General features: G+C 47.4%; 2 protein-coding genes across 5 annotated transcripts in view; one reads left to right on the top strand and one right to left on the bottom strand.

Moving 5' to 3' along the window:
- HHLA2 (HERV-H LTR-associating 2) overlaps positions 1-18,871 on the bottom strand; it is a 34,978-nt gene extending 16,107 nt beyond the window's left edge. For 2 of the 4 annotated variants that reach the window (XM_054045502.1, XM_054045528.1), the window contains exons 1-6: positions 18,502-18,868; positions 17,963-18,416; positions 8,984-9,029; positions 6,074-6,161; positions 3,111-3,416; positions 2,235-2,495 (exon numbers count right to left, since the gene is read on the bottom strand). In XM_054045502.1, the coding sequence (XP_053901477.1) occupies positions 2,235-2,495; positions 3,111-3,416; positions 6,074-6,128 (622 nt within the window). In that variant the 5' untranslated portion in view covers positions 6,129-6,161; positions 8,984-9,029; positions 17,963-18,416; positions 18,502-18,868. Of the gene's footprint in view, positions 1-2,234; positions 2,496-3,110; positions 3,417-6,073; positions 6,162-8,983; positions 9,030-17,962; positions 18,417-18,501 lie in introns of all 4 variants that reach the window. The other 2 variants (XM_054045511.1, XM_054045520.1) reach the window with 2 other exon arrangements.
- A 573-nt stretch (positions 18,872-19,444) lies between these two features.
- IFT57 (intraflagellar transport 57) overlaps positions 19,445-25,265 on the top strand; it is a 39,937-nt gene continuing 34,116 nt past the window's right edge. Inside the window, exon 1 of the mRNA XM_054045476.1 lies at positions 19,445-19,666. Coding sequence (XP_053901451.1) covers positions 19,488-19,666 — 179 coding nt within the window. The 5' untranslated portion in view covers positions 19,445-19,487. The remainder of the gene's footprint in view (positions 19,667-25,265) is intronic.

The raw sequence follows: 25,265 nt of genomic DNA, 5'->3' as shown, positions 1-25,265 counted from the left end.
TTAGGAGAGGAAAAAAATATTAACATTCAGAGAGTGTTACTGTTTTTTTTCTTTTATTTAACGGGGGGGGAAAGGCTTCCTAAAGGATACTTACAGATTAGTAGTGATCAAAGGAAGATATTAAGTAGGACAGAAATTCTCATATACTCACACAAATTCACAGTGCCTTGGGATGAAATATTGCAAGTGCTAGGTGTAGAGTTTATGACTGAGAATAGTGACTCACCTCAATAGGCACAAACGAATGAAGAGGGACGGTTGGCAACTTGTATTGGGGCAGGGAGCCATAACATTTCTACACTACATTAGCATGCTTGGTGTGTGGGACAAAGTCTACATGATGAGCAAGGGGCACGATTCCCAGCTTGTGTACACACATTTACATTAGCATGCTAAAAATAGTAGCGTAACCATGATAGCATGGGCTACAGCAACACAGGCTACAAACCCACCTGATCCCTGAGTACGTACTTGGGGCAGCTAGCCCATGTCATCATTGCCTGTGCTACTGCAGCTACACTACTATTTTTAGTTGGCTAGCTCCGATGAGAGCTAGTACAAGTATGTCTTCACAAGTTGGGACTCGCACCTCCAGCTCATAGTGTAGATGTAGCTGACATGAGGGGATATGGAGAGTGACTCTGAGGGCCAACAGGGGGGAAAAAACTGCACTCCACATTGCCTCTTGCCTGGCTAGCAGAAGGCTACATGATCTCAAAAGGTTCAGGTAAGCAGCCAGAAATCTGGATGCTTATCCAGACCAATCCCCTAACCCTTTTGAATTTCACTTGCTGTTAGTAAGGACAAATTCTAGCCAATGTGAGGCATTTATAACACTCAGCACCATGTGACCTTTAAGATGTGGGATTCCATTAATGAGCTACGTTAATATGCTACAGTACACACATTCAGAACAAAATTCTGCTCTGCGGAGTGCATAGTGGATTGAGAACTATGAGTTCTGTGCATGAGCTGTAGGGAGCGCAGAGTAGTGGAGTCAAGGTCAATCTTGCAGATCTGACAGGAAACTTTGCTCTTTCATTGCTGTTGCCTCAATTAAGAAATATTTCTTAAGAGATAAGAGCCTTGGGAAAGCAATGGTTATTTGCTGAAATGGATTTCTAGGGAATGCAAAAAAAGCCCGATGCAGCAGGAGTAAATGGACCATAGGGGAGAGCTAAATTTCAGTGGCTCTGTTTTTCCTTATGGAGTGACACCATCTATTTTCTGCCCAAGTGTATTTTGTTATTTGAATCTGGACAATCTGTTTGGCTGCTGCTCCACTCCCCTCCCCCTCAGGCCCTTTGGGTTTGGATAGAGGTGAGAAGATGTGATCTGGGGAAAGGGCGGGGGGCAGAAAGAAGACAGGGAAAACAAATGGTAGTGAATAGACTCAAATAAGCAATAGGGGATGGACAGATTGGTAACTAGAACAATAGATGAGGAACAGTTCTCTCCCCCCCCCCCCCGCTGCTACTTGTGCAGAGCAGGCAGGGTGAAAGGAGAATGCTTTACATTAGCCACAGGTAATGTCTGGCTGGGTCACCTGGACAATGGGAGAGAAAGAGGTCGGGGATGGATTGGGACAATTTAAAAAAAAAAAGGGAGCATCTCTTACTAAGTGATCTTTACGGTAATAAGTACAATGGATCCCAAATCCAGATTGAGGCTATTGAGTGCTACTGTAATATAAAATTAATATGTGCACTAAACAAAGTTAGCTGCCCCAGTGTATTAAATGGACACAAGCCGAACCACAGCCATTTAGAGTTGGCTATAGGCAAGTCTTACTCTTGGGTGATGCTGTGTGATAGGTTTGCAATGACAGTCCAAACCACATTATGGTTGTGTTTAAAAACTCCAGCCAGGGTCATAAGGTTCACAAACCTATGGAGGAAACCTCTGTGAGTTTGAAATAGTTCGAAATTCGAAGTTCGAAATTCATTGTTGTGCAACTTGGGAGGTGGAAAACCAACATGGTCAAAACCTAAGCATGAAGCTGCCACACTCGAAATAAATGCATTTCACAGTTCTGAAATTTGGGGGTGAATGTTGAGGGGTTTTCACTCATCTCAGCCTAGCTGGTTTTATAATCAGCGGAGTTCTATGGAAGGTTATGTAACCTTAACTATTGTCTCTCTACCAATTCAGCACAATGTAAATGCATGCACTCATTATGGCTCAACTGTCATGGGCTATATATGTTTAAGGGATGGAGAATAGTTCAGTCCTACCTTCCATTTTCCATTCAGCAGTCCAATTTTGGTTGTGAAATTGAACGTGACACTGGTAAGAAGAAACTTTGTTTGTAATGATCTGCTCACTTCTAACTAAATAGAGAGGGCCATCCTGGGTTACTTCCATTTTTGTGTTTTGCATAGATGTACTGTTGTATGCCCATGTTATGTTTGGCTCAGGATAAATACGAAAGGCAAGACATTTCAACAGTCTCTCTGTGTCTCGTTTTTCATATTCCATTGCATAAGAGGGGGAAACTGTAAAGACAAAAAAAAAAAGTCTGGTACTTTCAACATTCGGCTTAACTTGGTGTGATTGGTTTTCTGGAATAATATAGGAGAGAATCTGCAGAACACAGAAGCCAAATCCAATTATTTGTGTTTAGTTCAGACTACAGAGTTGCATTTGCCCCATTATCAATCATCAGTTTCCAAACTTCAGTGAGAATCTACCCTCCACACTTACTATTTAAGTTCACCCGCTACCCAATTGCATCCCGCAGACCTGCAGTGATTTTAACCTCAAATGACTGCACTGTAGCTTTTCATCCTCTGCTAGAACTAGGTTATTTCTTTTACAGCTAGGGTGACCAGATGTCCCGATTTTCATAAGGACAGTCCCGATTTTTGGGTCTTTTTCTTATATAGGCTTCAATTACCTCTCACCCCCATCCCGATTTTTCACACTTGCTGTCTGGTCACCCTATTTACTGCTGAAATGCAACAGTGAAGTATAGAGCTGTCTTTTAGTGCTGATAGACTGGAAAGATATTGGTGCTACTACCCGGTGTGAGGTATTTCAATTTCAGGTGAGAGAGAAGAGAATAAGATCTGCTACCTGTGCAGTTCAGGTATGTTAAATATCCTCCTGACCTGTTACATGCAGACTGACTTCCACATCTGTTTTACCGTGATTTGTCCCCACATAGCAGCTGTAGGAGCCCTCATCACTCAGGCTCAGGTTACTCAGTTTCAAAGAGGCATTTCCATTGGGAATTTGTTCATGAAAAAGGGATGTTCTCCCCTTGTACTCAGAGTCTTGATGTTCTAGCTGATCCTTCTTATAGTAGTAGCTGTGCACATTTTTGTTCCCTTTCTTCCAGTAAATTACTTCATCTTTCGCAGATTCAAAAAAGCAAGGAAGAATAACATCTTCGGAAAATCGCCCAGTTTCAGGACCTTGAAAACACAGTGCACATACTATAAGTGCATGAACATTTCTGAATGGGTTACTGAAAATAAATTAGGTAAGTCCATGTACTTCCTCCCCCCAGCTCCACCCTCAAATAAAATTACAACTGCAGTCCAGCTGAATTGATCTTCAGGCCCTAACAGATGCACATCTCCCACCATTTGTTTGTTTGTTTAAACGTATGCCCATTGTTATAATTTCATGTCACCCTCAGACCTCCCTGAAGCAGAGAGGCTGGGATGACAGTCACATAATCCTTACTCCAGTACACCAGTATTCTAATGCGTGACACTCACATTCAGACATACTCAACTCTGCATCACTGACATTCTAGACTGCAGCCTTCCAGTGCCCAAACTAATAATTGGGATTTATATACAGTAACTCCTCTCTTAACGTCATCCCAGTTAACGTTGTTTCGTTGTTACGTCACTGATCAATTAGGGAACATGCTTGTTTAAAGTTGTGCAATGCTCCCTTCAGAGCCGGCTCCAGGCACCAGCCTTCCAAGCAGGAAGCCTTCCAGTTTCTATGTTCAGTTGCCCCTGGGGGCAATTCGGCGGCTTCTGTCTTCTGGCTGAAGACAGAAGCTGCCGCCGAATTGCCACCGCCGTGGAAACGCACGTGCCGCCCTAACAGCACATGGACTGCCCCTGCTGTCCGCGGTGGCAATTCGGCGTGCTGCTTGGGGCGGCAAAAACAGTAGAGCCGGCCCTGGCTCCCTTATAACGTCATTTGGCAGTTGCCTGCTTTGTCCACTGCTTGCAGGAAGGGCAGCCGGTTGGAGCTAGCTGGTGGGGTCTTGGAACCAGGGTGGACCAGCAGTCCCCACCATCAGCTCCCCTAAGTTCCCTGTGTAGCAGCCACCCAGCAGGCTATCGATTGCCGGGCAGTTCAGCTGTCCCTCCCCACACTGCCCTGTGCTCCTCCTGGGAGCACTTACTTGCTGTGCCGAGGGTGGGGGAAGAGGGGTGCTAATGTCAGGGTGTCCCTCTACCCACACTCCTGTACCCCATCTCCACAGAGTGGGAGGAGGGGGGACATGACAAGGCTCAGGATGAAGGGAACTTGCTGGCAGCAGCTGCTGTCTCAACTTGCTGATCTATTTAAAAAGGCAAGGTACTTACAGTTGGGTCAGCGTACTTAAAGGAGCAATACGTCTCTCTCTCTCTCTCTTGCTCACACACACGAGGTTTGTGTCTCCGTCTCTCTCTCTCTCTCTCACACACACACACACGTGCGCACATACACACACGCATGCATCCCTCCGCGCTTTGAAAAGTGGCGGAGTGGTGCACTTGAATGGGATAGCGTGGGTTCATCATCACGTTCAGTTTCCGCAGGGAATGTTTGCCGCCACTGCCATGTGTCTATTGTGTCTCCTCCCTCCATTCGTGCTGCCTTGTAGAGTGTGAGGCTACATTAACAACAATGTATTAACCCTTGAGGTTTCAGCTGAGTGCTAGTTCATCATTTAGCAGCAAAGCATTCCCTGGGAAATATCCAACCCTCTGAGGGCTTGTCTACATTACCCACTGGATCAATGGTGAAGACACCGCGGTAAGTAGATCTAAGTACGTCGACTTATTCACGTTGCTGAAGTTGTGTAACTTAGATCAATTCCGCCCCTCCCCCCCCTCCCCCGCAGTGTAGACCAGGCCTGACTCCACCACCTCAACCAAGCTTCACAATCATCATTGCTGTGTACAGTATTAAATTGTTTGTTTAAAACTTAGAGAGAGAGAGAGAATGTGTGTGTGTGTGTGTGTGTGTCTTTTATCTGGCGAAAAAAATTTCCCTGGAACCTAACTCCCCCTCTATATATTAAGTCTTATGAGGAAATTGGATTTGCTTAACATCCTTTCGCTTAAAGTAGCATTTTTCAGGAACATAGCTACAACGTTAAGCGAGGAGTTACTCCAGAGCTTTACAGCTCCAGTACACTGTACCAACATTAGCTAATTAACCATAGCCCTTTATATTGTTCTAACATTTATAAGTTAAACATAGCATTACTTGAGGTTCTTTTATCTCAGATGGTAGGGAGCCTGTTGTTTTGGATCTAAAGTTCCTGGGTGCTCTCTCTGCTGTTACCCTGAAGACCTGGGGAGCAACATCGGGTAGAATAGCTGACAATTGATACTGTCAGTATAATCAGAGAATTGTTACAATTGTCTGATTGATATATTTGGAATTGGGATCAACGTTGACTTAAACTAGGGTGACTGTATGTTAACCACGCCTATTGAATGGAACGTCACGCCTGCTCAAGGGTATAACACCATAATGTTGTATTCCGAGGGCTGCAGCCTACAGAGGAGAACAGAACAGAAAGTCCCAGCATACTAAGACCTACCTACTCAAGAAACTCTGTTGTTCTTAGATTGCTGCTTTCTTGTGCTTCAAGCTGCCTTCATATATCAAAGGAGAAAAGAGCACGGCCGAGTTTGTTTCCTTTGCTGCAATTCAATCCATTTATGAGGACATCCTTATTTTGCTTTGAGTGACATATCAATTGAGTGCCTTAAGCTGATTCTTTACCATGATTTTTATCTTGACAATGTCCCTTTTAAGTAATTCACCTCTTGAAAAAAAAGGCCTTTAATTTCTTTATCATTTCCATGAACACACAGCTAAAACTTACCTGAAACTACAGCATACAAATGAAACAGAAAGATGAGTATTTTCTGCACCTTCATGTCTTCTTTGATTCACAGTAGTTTCATTTCTAACTGATAACATAGAGGAGGAAAAAAAAACAGTTTAAGGCCTGTCAAATGCTTATCCTATTGTACTGTATCAATCAACAATTATTATAATGTTATTTATATAGCTCTAGATGTGGAGGGGCCTTTCTAGACATAGTGCATGTCTGTTATCAAGAGTTTAAAGTCCTGATTCTGCAACATTTCAAGTGGGTGAACTCTTGCACCATTGCGGAGCCTCAATGACTTTAACAGGGCTCCAGGCTAATGCAGGGGTGTGCTCACACCTACCAGCTATATGATCATGGACCTAAATGGGAAATGTACAAACAACTCCACTGCTAATCCCAAGCATTCAAAAATCAGGAGTCAGGCCCCCAAAATCATAAGGGGCTTAAAAATCACAATTTAAAGGGCGGGATGGGGAATGTCTTCTGGTTTCTGGGCCTTCAGCGTTCATATTTTCAAGATTTTCTCTGCAACTTTGAGGGCTAGAAACTTGATTTAACAAAAATGGAAACTGATAATGTCACATAAAAGAAAATTACCAGTCTTTAATCTGTTGTGAGGAACCATTAAAGACAAATGTGATAAGACTAATTATTGTATTCAGCAAAGTTATGCAATTAACTTTGTAGTTCAGAGAATGGTGAGATTTAAACTAACAGCTCAATTCTGCCCCTATTTATCATCATCATCATCATGTTACCATTACGCTTCTAGCGTTTAGGGCAGTGACAAAGCTCCTCCACGCCTGTCTGTTTCTGGCAAGTCTTTCAATGGTTTCCCAGCTGTGCCCCAAGTTTTTCAGCTCAGTTTCCACAGCTTTTCGCCATGTTGTTTTCGGGCGGCCTCATTTTCGCTTGCCTTCAGGTGTCCATCATATTGCTACTCTGGTAATGGAATCAGTTTCCATCCAAAGCACATGGCCAATTCATCTCCAGTGCCTCCTGGCAATGATGGTGCTCATATCCTCTTGATTGCACTGTGTCAATAGATCTTGGTTTGAGATTGTTCTGGGCCAAAAGATACAGAGGATTTTTCTGAGGCAGGTTGTATGGAATGAAGACAGTTTGGACATGTCATACATTGTCATTCCCCAGCATTCTGTACTGTAAAGTAATGTTGAAAGTACGCAGCTCTGATAAATCTTGAGTTTGGTTTTGGTTTTGTATTTTTTATTATTTCAGACTGTATTTAAGCTCCTGAAGGTGTTCCTGGCTTTATCGATTTTGTTCCGGATGTCCTGGCTTGTTCCACCATCCTGGCTGATGGTGCTGCCCAAGTATGTGAATGTTTCTACATTGGTGAGAACATAATCCTCTATCAAGGATGGCGAGGCAATATTAAAGGTCATATTATCTGTCTTATTGTGATTGATTTTCAGTTCAATTTGCTGGCTGAATGCATTGAGTCAAGTTGTTTTTCCTTTTATATGGTGTTGGGTATATGACAGGAGAGCAACATCATCTGTGAAGTCCAGGTCTTCTAGGGATGAGAAGGGTGTCCATTTAATGCCTCTAGGGCCTGGTCCACACTAACCCCCCACTTCGGACTAAGGTACGCAAATTCAACTATGTTAATAACGTAGCTGAATTCGAAGTACCTTAGTCTGAACTTACCGCGGGTCCAGACGCGTCAGGGAGGCTCCCCCATCGATGCCGCGTACTCCTCTCGCCGAGCTGGAGTACCGGCTCTAGACCGCGTCTAGACCAGACGCAATAAATCGATCCCAGAACATCGATTGCCTGCTGCCGGACCCGGAGGTAAGTGTAGACGTACCCTTGGAATGTCTTCTGTTGTACACTGCATTACCTAGTCAATGGCAGTGTTGAAGAGGATTGCAGACACGACACACCCCTGATGTACTCCTGTTTTGACTTCAAAACTGAGCTCATGGTGATCAACACTGCATGTAAAGTTGAAATAGAAGCTTTTGATTATGTTGATTATATGGAGAGGGATTCTATATGCCTGCAGAATGCACCATAGGCTGGTCCTGTGAATGCTATCAAAAGCCTTCTCAAAGTCTATGAAGTTTATGTAGAGCTGCTGTTGCCATTCTAAGCATTGTTCTATTATGTTTCGTCGAGTTAAGATCTGGTCTGTGCATCCATGCCCTTTCTGAAAACCTGCTTGCTCTTTTCTGAGAATGCTATCAACATATCTGGACTATGATCTTATACAAGACTTTGCTCGGCACAGATAAAAGTGAGATACCACGCCAGTTATTACAATCACTGAGAGCTCCTTTCTTTGGTAACTTCACTATAACCCCATTGGTCCACTCACCTGGCACTTTTTCCCTTTCCCAGACTGATGTAAATAGAGGGGCCAGGATAGATGCTGCTAAATCTGGATTTACCTTGAACAATTCTGCATTCAAGTTATCCTTGCCAGGAGCTTTCCCATTTTTTAAGGATTTGATGGCTTGAATGATCTCTTCCTTAGTCGGGGTGTCTGTGATATCAACACAGCCCCTAGTTAAGCAGTGCTTCATTTGTGCCAGGGCTGAGCCCCAGCACTTCTAGGCTTGGGCAGTTCACAGCCCTGGCACCTCTGCCTTGCTGCATCAGTTACGAAAGTAAAAACATTGCTCGAGTCCCAGCACCTCTTTCATTACAGATTAAGCACTGTATTTAAGTTTAAAAGTCCAATACTGTCAACATTTTTAAACCAGTTGGTTCTGTAGCCACATACAATGTGATGCACTATCTGACTGCTGCTTTTATAGAAGCTGCTGGAATGGAAGTGTTTTCCTATTCCCCCTTTCCTATATGGCTGGGGGCAGGTGTTTCCTGTCATCAGAAAGACCCAGATGGGTTTGCAGTATAACAGTGTGTCCCTACCTGGAAGTCCCCTCTGAAGACACATGAAGCAGCCATCCAACACCTCCTGAAAACACATATAAAATGATAAGACAGCAAAGGTTAAGTTAGGAGTTTGGCTGGGGCCTCGAGAAGCAGCAAGAGAGAAGGCAGGGGAGCTCCCCTTAGAAATTAAAGTTATAGAGTTGAAACTTCAAGCAAACGGTCAGGTGTTAGTCTGTTGCCAATGTATGTGAACAGATCTGTAAGGTCCAGTTTGTAGAATCTGCACAACTGGCCCTTGGAGAGTTCCAGCCAATTTTAATCTCATTTGCTTCCAGGTTATAATTTACAGTGCTGCAGCATCTTTCATCCAGAAAGTTTGCAAGTCAACTTTGATTATATAGAGGATAACTGAAATAAATTCATGGCCATGTGTATACCGAAATCAAGGTTGCCAATTAAACTGCCCATACAGATGTGGAGGTGCAAGGAAGATATAGATGGTAGAGCCTCCTGTTTTAGAAACACAGACCTCTATCATTTGAGCCAAAGGAAAATCGTTCTCCATTAGTCACTACTAATATGACTGTTACCCCTTTGCTAGCCAATACTTGGGGCCTTGCTGGGTTGTTTTTCTTAAGAGGAGAAATTGATGAGAGAAGTCAGGTATTTCTTCAGAGCAATCCTGTTTATTCACATACAATGTACACAAAGTCCTGTTTCCCTGAACACGGTAGGACCTAATAGCAGGTAGTTTTCACTCAGAAATCCAAGTCTACCCTTCTAGCCCAAAAGAAGCCCTGTCTCTTGGCTTCCTCCCCAGGGGCCCTGCTCACACCTGTTTCTCCTGCTTTCAGCCTCTCATACACACAACTGCAACCAATCAATCGCCAAACCACTGTGTTTCACAATCAGTCCCAGGGAAACCCCTCAGTCCACATAGTTTAGCTTCTGTTCAGTATGGCCCATTGCCTCAGGCAGTGGCTGTCTATTGTTTACATCTATCACTACATTAAGGGGTATTTAATTCCTCTTCCATTTAGCTTGAAAGAAAGGTACTTAGTACATCCATCAACTCTAATAGCCACTGGAGGGAACAGATATGTCCCCTGAGCACTTATGCTGGGAGATGGCAGCAAGCCCACAGAGTGCAGATGACTGGCCCGGACCCCTGGATGACCTGGCCCCACAAGAAACAGATGACTGGCCCAGACCACCCGACCCCTCAGGAGACAGATGGGTGACCTGGACCGCCGACTGGCCCAACCCCGGCATAACTTCTGCTGGCAACTGAGGCCCCCACTGATCACCTTATCTCAGTGGACCAGCAGGTACCCTTGCAGGGGGAGAGTGCAAGTGGCCCAGGGGTGGTAGACCCCTGTCTGGCTGCAATGCTGGCAGAGGTGATTCAGCATGTTACAACTTGGATCCCCGCTGACATGGTGGCAGACCCCTCCACCACCCTTAGGGCCCTGGGCTGGGATGCAATGGAGTGGGAGGGCCTGCGTCCCCCCTGCCACCCAAGCGGTGGGTAGCAGTCTCCCCCTCCCTCAGGCTAGCTGAAGGAAAGCCTGAGTTACCTGACATTGGTTGCAGCCCCACCTGAGCACAAGGTTGGAGCTGAGTGACTTTGTTTCCTGCCCTGCTCTGAACCAGAGCCTAGGCTGATTGACTATTTGCAGCTCCACCTGAGTGAAGGCTTGAGGAGGTACTAGGGCTGCAGGGAGGCAGACAGGGCAAGAAAAGGCAGCAGGTCCAACCCCCTTGCCAGTGATGAATGGTCATTTCAGACTGCCGTTTGCCCCTGATGACTGGCAGTAGCCACTGAGGTATAAGGTGGGTATAGGGGTTTGGGGTTCCCCTGGGAGGGGAGACCCAGAGTGTGGGGATACTGCAATGGAGCAGCAACCCAAGGTAAGGGGCACCGGTGTCTGGGAGGGATGTGGGGTCTGAACTGGTGAAGATAAAGGGACTGCAGAGGTGCAGGTAAGGGCAGGAGAGAAACCGACCAGAGGAGGGCGCTGCTGAGCTAATTCCCAGACTGACCGGCAGGAGGCGCTACAGCAGTGAGTGTCCCGTCCTGCTACACCCCTGTAGGTTTCAAATTCTATCCAGTGGAAAACCATACTATACATATGCCCTAGAGGGTAAATTACAATTTTATCTATATGATAAGGCAAATGTAACTGTGGTTGCTAGGACAAGGAAGGTATTCAATAAGTCTAGCCATACATTTCAGCCTCCCAATTCTAATCTTACTTCTCATCTGACCCTCCACCCTCGTGGCAGTTGCATGAATGACCCAGGATGTGTAGCGCTTGGATAAGGAATAGTTTAAAACCCAGTCCAGATAAAATAGAGGTAATTATGGTAGGTTGGAGTAAACAGCTGTAGTCTAGATACAAAGTATATCAATGACCCTGCTGGAGGGTTGTGACTGCCATTTCTGACAGTGCATAAAACTATCTTATCACTACAGGAAAAGGAAGGGGAGTGAGTTGCCTTTAGGAAAGACACGTGAATAACCTGGTAAAAAGGGTAAACACCATGGGAGGTGGGTATCATAGACCTCCCCAGACAGCCTGGTGCGGTCCTGATGCTCTGCCCTAGCCCAGACTGGCTTGCCGGTCTGCCAAGGGGACTCAGGGCAGCTGGCGCTGGGACCGCGCCGCCCGGCGCACTGGGGCTGGCGTGCTGCGGCCGCACTGCCTAGCCACCCGGCGCTGGGGCCAGAGGCCACAGTGGGGGTGCTCTGGGCTACTGCGGAGGAGGGAGGGCAGAAGGGGAGAGGCTGGAGACTAGCCTCCCCCCAACAGTCAGCTCACTGGCTGCCCATGATAAAGACCTGAAAATAACCTAGCATGAAGCCAGTATGACTCTTTATAGAGCTATTAAAACACAATAACTCACGCCTTATCAAAACTATGGCACTCACAGCTAAATTGGATTTTAGAGGGCAGGTGTGAAATTGTGGCATTGTAGCCCAGGGAACTGAACTGACTGGAGTGTGTGAAGTAATATGTCCTCCCGGTATATATATCAACAGACATCCTCCCTGACCATCTTGGTTAACAGGCATTGATGGACCTAACCAGTTCTCTTCTGAACCCAGTTATACATTTGGTCATCACTACATCCCATAGCAATGAGTTCTATAGCTTAATTCTGCATTGTGTGCAAACATATTTCCTCTTGTTTGTATTAAACTTGCTGCCTATTAATTTCATCAGTGACCCCTGGTTTTGTATATGGAAAAGGGTAAATAACACTTCTTGATTCTCTTTTTCCACGCCATTCATGATTTTATAGATCTCTATCATACCCCCCTTAATCATCTCTTTTTTGAGTTAAACAGCCCTTATATTTTTAGTCTCTCCTCATATGCAAGTTATTCTGTACCCTTAATCATCTTTGTTGCTCTTTTCTGAACTTTTTCCACTTCCACTGTATCCTTCTTTGAGATGCGTGACCAGAACTGGACACAGTATTCAACTGTGGGGACACCATGGATTAGTGACTTTGTGATATTTTCTGTCTTATTTTCTATCCCTTTCCTAATAGTTCCTAACATACCATTAACCTTTTTGACTGCTGCTGTGCACTGAGCTGAAGTTTTCAGAAAACTGTTCACGATGACCCCAAGATCTGTTTCTTGAGTGGTAACAGCTAATTTAAAACTCATCATTATATATGTGTAGTTGTTTTCCAAGATGCATTACTTGCATTTATCACTGTTGAATTTCATCTGCCATTTTGTTGCTCGTGCAGTGTCGCTGTATAAGGATCCACCACTGGATCGGTCCATGGATATTAGAGAGAGAAGGTGGATGAGAGAATATATTTTATTGGCTCCACTTCTGTTGGTGAGAGAGACAAGCTTCTGACCCACCCGGAGCTCTTCTTCAGGTCTGGGAAAGGTACTACAAGCACCACCAATAAACACAAGATGGAACAGATAGTTTATCTGTGACACTCTAGTGGAGTAATTCTATTTTTACCAGTGAAAATAAAAGCAGATTTTGATCCTATAAAACGTGTCTGGTTTCAGAACAAGGATTTATTTATTCCTTAGCATACGGCATTTCAGATGATCGTTTACTCTCTCTTTATGATTGTAACCTGGCAACAGCAGATTTAAAGTATGTGTAAGTGCTTACAAGAATACTTCTACCAATAAGGAAGTAAAGCTAACTTGGAAAGCTGCAGGTAACCAAAGCAGCATATTAGTCCAGATGACTTTTGAGCACAAAAATGAACACAACTACAGTCTATAAATTGTTAAATCCCTGCATTAGCTCAAGGAGGCCAAACCCTAGATGTTTTCCATCTCTAATTGCGATAGACCAAATCCAGGGCGCATTTTACATGTTAGAAGCCCCTTATCTTGTATGCTGTCTCTGTATTTCAGAAACCAGGACTGAAAGGGGGCAACATGATGCTGCTGTGTGTTCCAGAAGTCAGTAATTTCAGTTTACAGTGGTGGATCCTTATATGGGTTACTTCAGAAATTATCAGAAACCAGCATGTATGTAGCAACTCAGCAGAAGTAGCCAAAAGTTGAGAAGTCTTCTGGGATCCTGTAATATGTTCTCTTTGTGCTATTTCTTCTGGCGCCATTCCTCTTGGGGGCACTTTACTTAACTGGGAACTGATTTTTTTCATAAAGAAGTATATGCCAACACTACATTTTTTTTCTTTAATAAAAAGGCAGAAGTGGTTTAAAAGTCAGAAAGAGGTAGGGTGACCAGACAGCAAGTGTGAAAAATCGAGACAGGGGGGTGGGGAGTAATAGGTGCCAAATATCGGGACTGTCCATATAAAACTGGGACATCTGGTCATCCTAGAACAGGGGTGGGCACACTTTTTAACCCGAGGGCCATAACTGGGTATGGAAATTGTATGGCGGGCCATGACTGCTCGTGAGGAAATTGGGGGTGGGGTGCAGGGGGGTGAGGGTTCTGGCTGGGGATTAGGGGTTGGGGGTACAGGGGGGTGCTCCGGGCTGGGACCAAGGGTTTCAGAGGGAGGGAGTGGGATCAGGGCTGGGGCAGGGGGTGTGTGCAGGAGGGGCTCAGGGGTGCAGGCTCTTGGCGGCGCTTACCTCAAGCAGCTCCAAGAAGCAGCGGCATGTCCCCACTCTGGCTTCTACACAGAGGCGCGGCCAAGTGGATCTGCACGCCACCCTGTCCGCAGGCACCGCCCCTACAGCTCTCATGGGCCACGGTTCCCGGCCAATGGGTGCTGCAGGGGCAGCATGCAGAATCCTTGGCTGCCCCTACATGTAGGAGCTGGAGGGGGGACATGCCACTGCTTCTGGAGCCAAGTGGAGCGGGCCAAACCCCCTACCCCACTTCCTGGCTGGAACGCCAGAGCAGGGCAAGCCCCGGACTCCACTCCCCGGCTTGAGGGCTGGATTAAAACCTCTGGATGCAGCCCCGGGCCATAGTTTGCTCACCCCTGTCCTAGAATGAAGCCAGGTCTGTGCTAGAAACTTTTGCTAGTATAGCAATGTTGGTTAAGGGTGTGATTTTGTGTGTTTTACATTTCTAAGCCAGCAAAAGCCCTAGTAGAAGCAGTTACACTGGCATAAAAGAGCTTTTGCCACTATATTTTATCTTGCTTGCCAAAGTAACATAAACTAAACTATACCAGCAAAAGCACTTTTTTTGGAGGTATAAGAGGTATAATCTACACTTAAGAGGGTTTTGCCAGTATAGCAGCAAAACTTAAATGTCAGCTAGACCTTACAACCTGGAACTCATATCCATGATTCATATGATATAGAGTAGAATGGATAACAGTGAACACTGAACTGCATGCCCACTTTCCCTCTATTTCAGGGGCTCTCCATGCTCCCTTTTTTCCACCATGGCAGAGTGTCTGTGTGGCCTCCCCTTCCCTCGTGTCAGGGGCACCTTCTTCCCCTCACCATTCTCTTTCCATTTTTATTTTTTGTTGGCTCAGTTTGGTGAACTGCTGCAGCTAATGGCCAGTCTGGTCAGGCAATACGCAGCACACGTTGGTCTGGTTATTAATCCAGATACAACTAAGTCACTGGCTATTACCATCAAGTAGTCTCCAGATTACTACCAGTGCAGTATTAACCTGTGCAGACATGATATCAAGCAGGTAGCAACTGTCAAATACTGTACTTGGGAAGCAACAGTCAGTGCTGGAGGATGTTCAAAAGATGGGGGTGCTCTTACAGCAGCAACCATGTGCGTCAGGCCCTTCAGCGGCATCCATGGAGACGTTGGGCCACCAAGATTACTACAAAGCTGCGGCTCTACAGAACCATGGTTATACCAACTGTATTGTGGGCAGTGAGGAAGGATGAGGAGTGGCAGACTGACATTTTTGATTCTTTGTCTTCACCAGCTGCTCCATATTAAGTGGAGAACAACCTCAGCAATGAGGGTATTGGTAGCTGAACCCAACAACTCCCTCCATCAGCAGTAGTTCAATTGCAGTGGCTTTCTTGGTATGGACATACTATTAGGATGGAAGACCAACAAATTACAGAGTGCATTTACTAAGGAATGCCACTACATGGTCAGTAATCAGGTGGTCAGCAAAAGCTTTGGTGTCGCAGTAAGATCACCAGTGACAGAAAGACTGAACATCCAGTCAGACTGTCTTAAAGACTGAGATAGAGATCAATCTGGCTGGCTTTCAATGTGAAAGGAAGCTACTTTCCTTTGGAATTTGCCATGATGATTGATGTGTACCTACCACCACCTAGAGAGAGGCTTGCATATATTGGTTGAAACTGGATTCTCCAGGAACCAATAGACAAAGGATTTTGGGATAAATAACCTCAGTTTAAACCAACTCAAGGCCTTCTACTTGATCCAGCAAACAGGCAGGATCTCCAGTCCATAGAAGGCCCCATTCCTTAGGAAAGGGTTGAAATGGCTTTAGCCTACTGAGGCCACACAAGAGTGAATGTGCTGGTTCTGAGTTGAAGCTGTGATGATTTTATGACCACAGGAGAGACCCCTATGTGGCGTTTGAAGGACTAATCACCAACCAGAGCCCTTTCGGGAGTGATGAGGTGATCTCTGATAAGCATGTGTATAGATTCTTTTGTTTTTAATATGTTTTTTCTAAAATGCTTTCACCTTGAGAATAAACGTGCTTGCTATAAAGAGCTGTGTGGTAACTTAACTGTGGCAATTACACTGTGTACATCTATGAGGAGAGAAATGAAGTAAGCCTGCTTAGGTAGTCTGGCTGATGCTGGGAAGGTTGCAGTATAGCCAGGAAACTGTTTGGCATGGAAATACCCGTCAGAAAAAGACTCATATCTCCACCCAACAGCAGCAACAGCTGGGAAGCCAGAAGCCTTGAGCAGGTGCCCTTACTGGACCACACAGGGGGAGTACAGGTGCTGATGCCCTGAACTGTGCTAGTTAAACAGGAGGTGTTTTCCATACTAAGAAATCTGAGCCTGCCTCTCTAGTGAGTCCGGTGCCCAAAAAAGCTCTCTCTCTCTCTCAAACACACAAAAATGCAACCAATCAATCCCTCAATCTCTGCTTTTCCAGTCAGTCCCCAGGTAAACCCTTCTATCTACATGGCTTAGCTTCTGATTGGGCTTGCCCTGTGGCACCTTTCCCTGTGTGCAGGGCCGGCACCAGGCACCCAAGCTCATGCTTGGGGCGACACCTGGTAAGGGGCGGCGGGGGGAGCGCGGCGTGGTATTCCGCGGGGTGAGGGAGGGCGTTCTCCGGTTGCGCGGGGCTCGGCGAGGGGGCGGTGCCGGCGTGGCGCTGGAAGGGGGTTCCAGCGGCATTCGGCAGGGGGTGGAGGCGGGCTCCGGCAGCGCAGCGCTCGGCGGGGGGGGCAGCGCGGGGCTCGGCGCTCGGGGGGTTCTGGCGCATGGCGCTCAGTGGGGGTGCAGCACGAGCGCGGCGCTGGAGGGGGGGTTCCGGTGGCGCTTGGCAGGGGGCGGGGGCGGGCTCCAGCGTCGCGGGGCTCGGCAGTGGGGGGGGGTTCTGGCGGCGCTCGGCGCGGGGGGCGGGTAGGCTCCAGCGCGTGGCACTCGGGGGGGGCGGCGCTCGGCTGGGGGGGGCGACGCGGCGCTCGGCTGGGGGGGGGCGGCGACGCGGCGCTCGGCTGGGGGGGGGGCGGCGCTTTTTTTGCTGCTTGGGGCAGCAAAAAAGCTAGAGCCGGCCCTGTCTGTGTGCTAGTGTCCTCTTCCTTCAGCTATCACTACACAAAGGGGCATTTAACTGCTCTCTCCATTTAGCACAAATAAAAGATAGCTAGTATATCCACTGATTTTTACCAAGTCTGAGACTGAGCTAGAGAACCAAGCCATGTTTGATCTAGTATAATATTATTCAAGTTGTTAGAGCTTCTAAACATTTTGTTGTGAGTATATTCTTAATGGAGACACAAAGAGGGTGAGGTAATCTCTTATTGGACCTCAACCACCTTGTCCCTTTACTATCCTGTGACAGACACAGCTACAACTACACTGCTTAGAACAGTGGAAGATACTAAATTTAGCCATCTGAAATGAAAACCAAAAAAACAGAAACTGGTCCCATAAAAGATATTACCTCATCCACCTTGTCTCTCCATTAAGACTATATATTAAGAATAGGACCGACAGAGTTACAACCACACTGCAAATACTCTCACTGACTGTCAGAGATTTGAATTCACATTAGTTTTGAAAAGTGGTTAGCAAGTCAAACTTAATGGCAGTAAATTAAAAAAAAAAAAACAGATTTGTTGTTGAAATTTAGACAGAGAAAGAATTGTGAGCCTGAGGTCAGGCAACAAACTAAGTAAGAAACCCATGAACAAATGTATTAAAGGAATAAATATGATAATTATGGCATTTTAGTTTTGAAAGTACCTTTTAATAAGTCAAACATAGTTAAATTACTGACCAAACAAATCTATTCTTAAAATAGCACAACTCACATTTCCCCCATCTTTAACAGCAGTTAATCATATTTGTATTTTTGTTAAGCATTTGGTCTAAATTGCAAAAATGGTACTCACAGTAAATGAAATCAGTGCTGCCACATAATCAGCTGGTCAAAACTGAACTATGCCTCTCTATAGAAAAAGGTGGGTGGGGTAATGGGTAAGCAACATTCCTTAGAGGTCAAAAGTCTATCGAACAATGCCAAAAGACATGAGGGCTGAAAGGTGTGTTGCTCTTACAATTGCTTCATACATTTACTGCAGCTGAAAGATATGGGGGACAGGCAAAATCATTCCCAGTAGGTATTTGGTAGTGCCCTTGTATGCAGCTGGGTTTGTGTCTTTCATGGAGCAGCAGATTCATTTCATCCTCTAAAAGCTAGGTGCTGCCAAGCTGAGACTGACAATATGCATCCGAAGAAGTGGGCTGTAGTCCACGAAAGCTTATGCTCTAATAAATTTGTTAGTCTCTAAGGTGCCACAAGTACTCCTGTTCTTTTTGCAGATACAGACTAACACGGCTGTTACTCTGAAATGGGAAATGACAGGTTTAGGCCAAATTAATCCTCAGTAGCAAGTGGAAACCATCCCTCTTCCCAAATCCCTAGACTTACCCTTCTGCCCATCCCCAAAAAAACAACAGGCGTTGAGCTTTCACACACCGAAACCCTGCCATACCCCAGTGAGAGAGACAGGGAGGGTGAGGTAATATCTTTGATTGGACCCATTTCTGCTGGGGAGCGAGACAAAGCTTTCAAGCTTATCCCCAGCTCTCATTCAGGTCTGGGACACTAACTCAATGCGCCAGAGAGAGACAGCAAGAGAGCGAGCTGCCCCCAAACCTAGCCAGCCCCGTCACCAGGGCACAGCTCGGGCTTTATCTCAGCCACGTTCACCTCTGCCCTGAAGCCCAGGGACCCCCCGCTGCAGCGCAGCGCGTCCGAGCACGCGGGCAGCAGGGACAGTTGCAGGGGCTCCCCCGCCTGCTCCCCACCGTGGGCGCATCTGGCGCTCACAGCATCCCCCTCTCTGCCCCAGCCCGTGCAGGTTCAGAAGTAGTAGGAGGGGGTTGTCCTCTGGCCGTTCCTCCAATCAGCTTTCGGCTCCGGCACTCAGCTCCGCCCCTTAGACGCTCCTACGGCTCCTCCCGCCCCTTTTTGCGTTTAGCCAATCAGCGGATGGCGGGGGAGAAGACGCAAAGCCTCTTCTCCCCCCACCGAAAGAGAGGGCAGTGACTGCTCGCATGCTGCCCAGTCTCTATGGTTTTCCTCTACAGTCCGCGAGCGGAAGTGACGCATACAAAATGCGTAGCACAGAATCAAGCCCTTTACACTCTAAGACGCTTCTGATGAGGGCGCGGGGCTCTAAGAGGTGATTGGATGAGTGAGCAGGGACCTGGGCCAGAGTCTGGGCAGTTGATTGGTGGAACGTAGGAGCCACAGCGGGGAAATGATTGGTGGCCCAGAGTAGCTGGCGTGGCGAAGAGGTGATTGGTGGAACGCTGGCGGGGTGTGGGGACAGGGGGTGGAGTTTGTTTCCCCGGTGACGCGCCTGGGCTGCGGGTCTGATTCTGCGGCGGGGGGTTGAAGGCTGCGGGCAGATGGCGGAGGAGGCCCCCGGCGGGGCCCGCCGCGGCGCGGAGGAGCTGGAGGCGGCGGAGCGGGGCCCGGGCGCGGCTTATCACATGTTTGCGATGATGGAGGATCTGCTGGAGAAGCTGAAGCTGCTGAACTATGAGGAGGAGGCGCTGCGGCGCCACCACCTGCGGCCCCTGTCCAGGTGACCCCTGACCCGGCCGGTGACCTTTGGCCCCGCTGCCGGCTCGCGCCCTATGACCTGGGACCGTTCTCACCCGTGGCGGGCAGGGGCTGCGTAGAAGATTCCCCCGCCCCAGCCCCGCACAGGGGAGGGGACGGCGCCCCGGGAGCGGGGCCTGCTGGGATTGAAGGGGCCGCCCCCGGGGGTCACAGCGCAGCACTGGGACGGGCTTTGCTCTCCCGGGGGCAGGGGGCTGGTTGTCTCTCACCCTCCTCTCCGCGCTGGGCACGGGGGCAGCTGGGTCTGACCCCACCACAGTCTGGGTGCCTGGGGCACGGGGAGGTACGGTAGGGTTGCCATACTTAAACAGTGAAAAAAGAGGACACTCCACGGGGGCCCCGCCCCCGCCCCAACCTCTTCCCCAAAGTCCCTGCCCCAACTCCGCCCACTCCCCTGAGCACCCCGCATTCCCCTTTCTCCCTCCTGTCCCCCGGGGCTCCAGCTGCTGCTGCGCTGAGGAAGTTGCTTCAGCCCCCGCTGCGGTGGAGAGCGGAGAGAGCCGGGAAGGTTGGAGCCTGGGGAGGAGGCGGCTGCGCGCTTGGATGCCGCCCCGGCAGATCAGCGGAGTTATTAGTTTTGGCTTTGCTGCAGCCACTCGCACTCGGGGTCCCCTTACCATGCCTCCCTATTTTCCCGGACATGTTCGGCTTTTTGGAAATTCCTCCTGGACAAGGATTTGAGGACCAAAAATCCGGACACGTCTGGGAAAATCTGGACGTATGGTAACCCTAATGTACAGGGGCCTCTTGGCAGCAGCCCACCCCCCCCACACACACACACATCCCCGGTGAGGGTAGGGGTGGTTTGCTGCTCACTTCTTGGACGGGAGTGGGGGTTTGTCGTGGACCAGGACACTGTTGTCCCTGGCCCTGTACAGCCTATGAAAAGAAAGATGGTCCCTTTCCCAAAGCATGAGGTGGGAGAGAACAGGTTCAGATGAAAAGGGGCGCACAAGGGAAGGGTAAGATATTTGTTAGCAGGATTGGCACTGGTCGCAGTACGCAGGCTGCCTAGTTATGCTCTGGTCTACGCTACAAACTTAAGTTGGTAGAACTACATCACTCAGCGGTGTGGAAAATCTACACCTCTGAGCAACGTAGTTATACCAATCTAGCTATCCTTTCCCCTTGTCATAGGTAGCATCTTCAATATCTTTTACAGAGCTGCAGCACTGTAAAACCATGCTACGTGACGGACCTTATGATGGCAGAGCTCTACTGTTGCAACTGTGCTACTGTAAGGTCTCCTGTGTAGCTGCCCTGTGTCAGCAGGAGAGAGCTCTCCCACTGGCATAATTAAACCACCCCCACCGAGTGTCTCCCGCCGACTCAGCGCTGTTCACACTGGCACTTTTGTCAGCTGGGGTGTGTTTTTTTTTTTTTTTTTTAACATGCCTGACCAACAAAAGTTTTACCAACAAAAGTGCTACCGTAAACATAGCCTAAGAGTAGACAAGCCCTAACTCTTGTCAAGTTTATTAACTTCCCCAGAGTCTCTTTTTTTAAGTTTGTGTCTATTTTTAAAAATAAGTATTATGAGATATTCAGGTTTCATCTGCTTTGGATAACTGTACAGAGACTGGAGAATTAGTGAAATTATTACTCATACTGTATTAGTGCCCAAAGGTTCCCAATGGGATCAGGACCCTATACTGTTGTGTGAAGTACTTGCACCTAAGAGGATGTTCCAGTTCCTGCCCTGAAGCGTTTAAAATCTAAGGTCTCGGTCTTACAGCATGTTGTACATTGGCAGACTGCAGTGTTGTCAACTTTCATGATTTTGTCACAAGTCCCATGAAAATTGATGTGTTCCTTAAAGCCCCAGCTTTGGAGTGATAGGAATATATGAGATTCTCCATTTCTTTTATATCTATATCTAAAAACAAAATCTAGCCCTTATAGTTCAGGCATAAAGTATGAAAATGTGATCCTAATGCATCCCAAACATTCAACACAGAGAAGGTAAATAAAAACTCTGTTTGTTTTGGTTTGGTTTTAAATATTATTATTTTTAATGCGGGTTTGTGACTTCGGTGCCTCACATTGCAGTGGTGTGCACACCTCCTATTTCTGCAGCCCTGTCCACATTTATGGTGCATTGACTTTTGTTTGAATCTTGAGCATCTGGTGTGCATCCAGGGTTCTTTGTGCCTTGCTAGCTGGAGCTGCTCAAAAGCTCTCTGTTCATGGGGTATTGTGGGAGAACTTGTCTGTCCATCCTTTGGCCTTGTGTGCATGTGTTCTCAGCCCACCAGCTAAGACATTTCCAGGTCTGCATGTTCCCAGCTTTGTCCATTCTACCCAGAGACAGTCCAAGGGTCCAGCAATGGTGGAAGAACTTTTTCTGCTCATGGCTTCACTGTTGTTGCAGGACACACACACAAGGTGTCATAACTATAAAGGGAAGGGTAATAGCTGTCCTGTGTACAGTACTATAAATCCCTCCTGGCCAGAGACTCCAAAATCCTTTTCCCTGTAAAGGGTTAAGAAGCTCAGGTAACCTGACTGAGAGGGACCAGACATCAATCCAGGTTCTCCACATCTTTCTAAGCAAGTCTCTCCTATTTCAAACTTGTAAGTAAATAGCCAGGCAAGGCGTGTTAGTTTTCCTTTGTTTTCTCAACTTGTAAATGTACCTTTTACTAGAGTGTTTCTCTTTGTTTGCTGTACTTTGAACCTGAGACTAGAGGGGAGTCCTCTGAGCTCTTTAAGTTTGATTACCCTGTAAGGTTGATTTCCATACTGATTTTACAGAGATGATTTTTACCTTTTTCTTTAATTAAAAACCTTCTTTTTAAGAACCTGATTGATTTTTTCCTTGTTTTAGATCCAAAGGGGTTTTGGATCTTGATTCACCAGGAGTTGGTGGGAGGAAGGAGGGGAATGGTTAATTTCCCCTTGTTTTAAATCCAAGGGGTTGGATTTGTTTTCACCAGGGATTTGGTGAAGGTTTTTCAAGGTTTCCCAGGGAGGGAATCCATTGAAAATGGTGGCAGCCGAACCAGAGCTAAGCTGGTAATTAAGCTTAGAAGTTTTTATGCAGGCCCCTACATTTGTACCCTAAAGTTCAAAGTGGGGATCTCAGTCCTGACATGGTGAATAGCGGTGGGATCATTTTAAACCCAAAAGCCAGTGAGATTTTTTTTTTCCTTCTAGCTGCTTGGAAAGCCGAGCTGGAAGTAGATAGATGCATATCTTATCTCTCCTTGCCTGAAGGCAGAGGTGTTAAGTTTTTTTTACAGGTCCTTTGTTAAGAGAAGGGTTCAATTAGCAAATGACTGGTAAAAGGTATTTACAAGCTGAATTGTTTTTTTTTTTCTTTTTACATCCTCGGGAGTAGCTAGTTAGAAAGTTACTGTTAACTCTGCAGCAGCCAGAGCTGAGAGTTTCCCAGTTTGTCAACTGCAAAGGGGGTGACCCAGCACAAGAAAACAGGAAAATGACTACCAAAGAAGAAAAAGCCAAAGAGGAGGCCCACAAGAGAGAGAGAGCCAAAGAGGGGGCCCACAAGAGAGAGATGGAGCTAAAAGAAAGAGAAGAAAAAGCCAAAAAGGAGGCCCATGAAAGAGAGATGGAGCTGGAAAAAGCCAAAGAGGAGGCTCACAAGAGAACTATGGAGCTGAAAGAGAAAGAGATGGAGCTGAGAGAAAAAGAGATGGAGGAGAGAGAAAAAGAAAGGAAGCATGAACTGGAAGTAGCAAAAGCTAAGCAGGATGCACCAGCCAATGCTAACAACCCCCTTCCAGGTACCACTTCCCATCCCAGAAAATTCCCCAACTACAAGGCAGGCGATGATACTGAGGCCTTCTTAGAAAATTTTGAAAGGGCCTGCCTTGGATACAGCATCACTGCAGACCAGTACATGGTAGAGCTGAGGCCGCAGCTCAGTGGACCCTTAGCAGAGGTGGCGGCTGAAATGCCTAAGGAACACATGAACAGTTATGAACTTTTTAAAAACAAGGCCAGACTCAGAATGGGGCTAACACCCGAGCATGCCCGTCGGCGGTTCAGAGCCCTAAAGTGGAAACCGGATGTGTCATTTACCCGTCATGCCTACCACATTGACAAAAATTGTGATGCCTGGGTATCAGGAGCAAATGTTAAATCTCTGGAAGATCTGCTGTCCCTAGTAAAAATGGAGCAGTTTTTAGAGGGTGTTCCTGAGGAAATAGAAAGGTACATCCTAGATAGGAAGCCCAAAACTGTAACTGAGGCGGGGGAGATTGGAGCCCAATGGGTGGAGGTGGCAGAAAAGAAAAAAACTAGTAGCAGTTGGAGCGAATATCAGAAGGGGCAAGCCGAAACAAAACCTTACCACCGGGGACAACCCAAGGCCCCACCCACATCCCAAGGGAAACCCCAGATGCCTTCTCACCCCACCACACCAGTCTCCACCAACCAACCTCGTCCCGGTGATACCTTAGCAGGGCGATGTTTTAGATGTAATGGACTGGGACATATAAAGGCTCACTGCCCCAAGAACCCCAACCGATTACAGTTCATTACACCCCAATCACACCAAAGATCCCCAAACCCAGATGCCTCTCTCATACCCTCGGAGCGAAGGGAAACCTTGAGAGTGGGCGGAAAGAAGGTTACCGCTTGGAGGGACACTGGGGCTCAAGTGTCAACTATCCACCAATCCCTAGTGGACCCCAAACTCATCAACCCAGAGGCTACAGTGACAATTCAACCCTTCGTGTCACAGTCTGTAACCTTGCCTACAGCCACGTTGCATGTCCAGTACAAGGGCTGGTCAGGAATGTGGACTTTTGCAGTCTATGACAATTATCCCATTCCCATGCTGCTGGGGGAAGATTTGGCCAACCATGTGAAGGTAGCCAAGAGGGTGGGAATAGTCACCCGCAGCCAGGCTAAGCAAGCTTTCACCCCCATCCCTGTTCCTGAGCCGTCCACCAGGGCCCCGTCTGTGTTACCGGAGACCCAGACAAAGGTGGTGGAACTGGATCCTCTGCCAACGACTGCAACAGCCGTAGTGGATCCAATCCCAGAGACCCAGCCAAAGCCAGTCCCAGAACCGGAACTGGCAACGCAACCAGCACCAGAACCATTGCCAGCCCTGAGTCCAGCCCTTGCAAACCCGTCTACAACTCCAACGCCAGAGGGCACCAGCGAGCCTGAACTGGCAGAAGCAGCAGATAACCCTACCCAAGAGGCTCAGCCAGAGCCTGAGATACCACATAGTGCACCAGCGGACAGCGGTTCACAGTCAATGGAAACAGCCCCAGCACCTGCATCGCTTCCAGAGGGACCAAGCCCCAGTCCACAGTCCAAGGAGGAACTGATGTCTCCAGCATCAAGGGAACAGTTCCAGGCCGAGCAGGAAGCAGATGACAGCCTTCAGAAAGCTTGGGCGGCGGCGCGGAGCACCCCACCGCCTCTCAGCTCTTCTAACCGATCCCGGTTTGTTGTAAAACAAGGACTTTTATACAAGGAGACTCTTTCTGGTGGGCACCAGGAAGACTGGCATCCTCAAAGGCAGTTGGTAGTTCCCACTAAGTATCGGGTAAAGCTCTTGAGCTTAGCCCATGATCATCCCA

This window comes from Malaclemys terrapin, chromosome 1 (genome assembly GCF_027887155.1).
Source record: "Malaclemys terrapin pileata isolate rMalTer1 chromosome 1, rMalTer1.hap1, whole genome shotgun sequence".
In the NCBI taxonomy this organism is placed as follows: domain Eukaryota; kingdom Metazoa; phylum Chordata; order Testudines; family Emydidae; genus Malaclemys; species Malaclemys terrapin.
The sequence above is the reverse complement of the archived record's forward strand: the minus strand, read 5'-3'. Positions and strand labels throughout refer to the sequence as shown.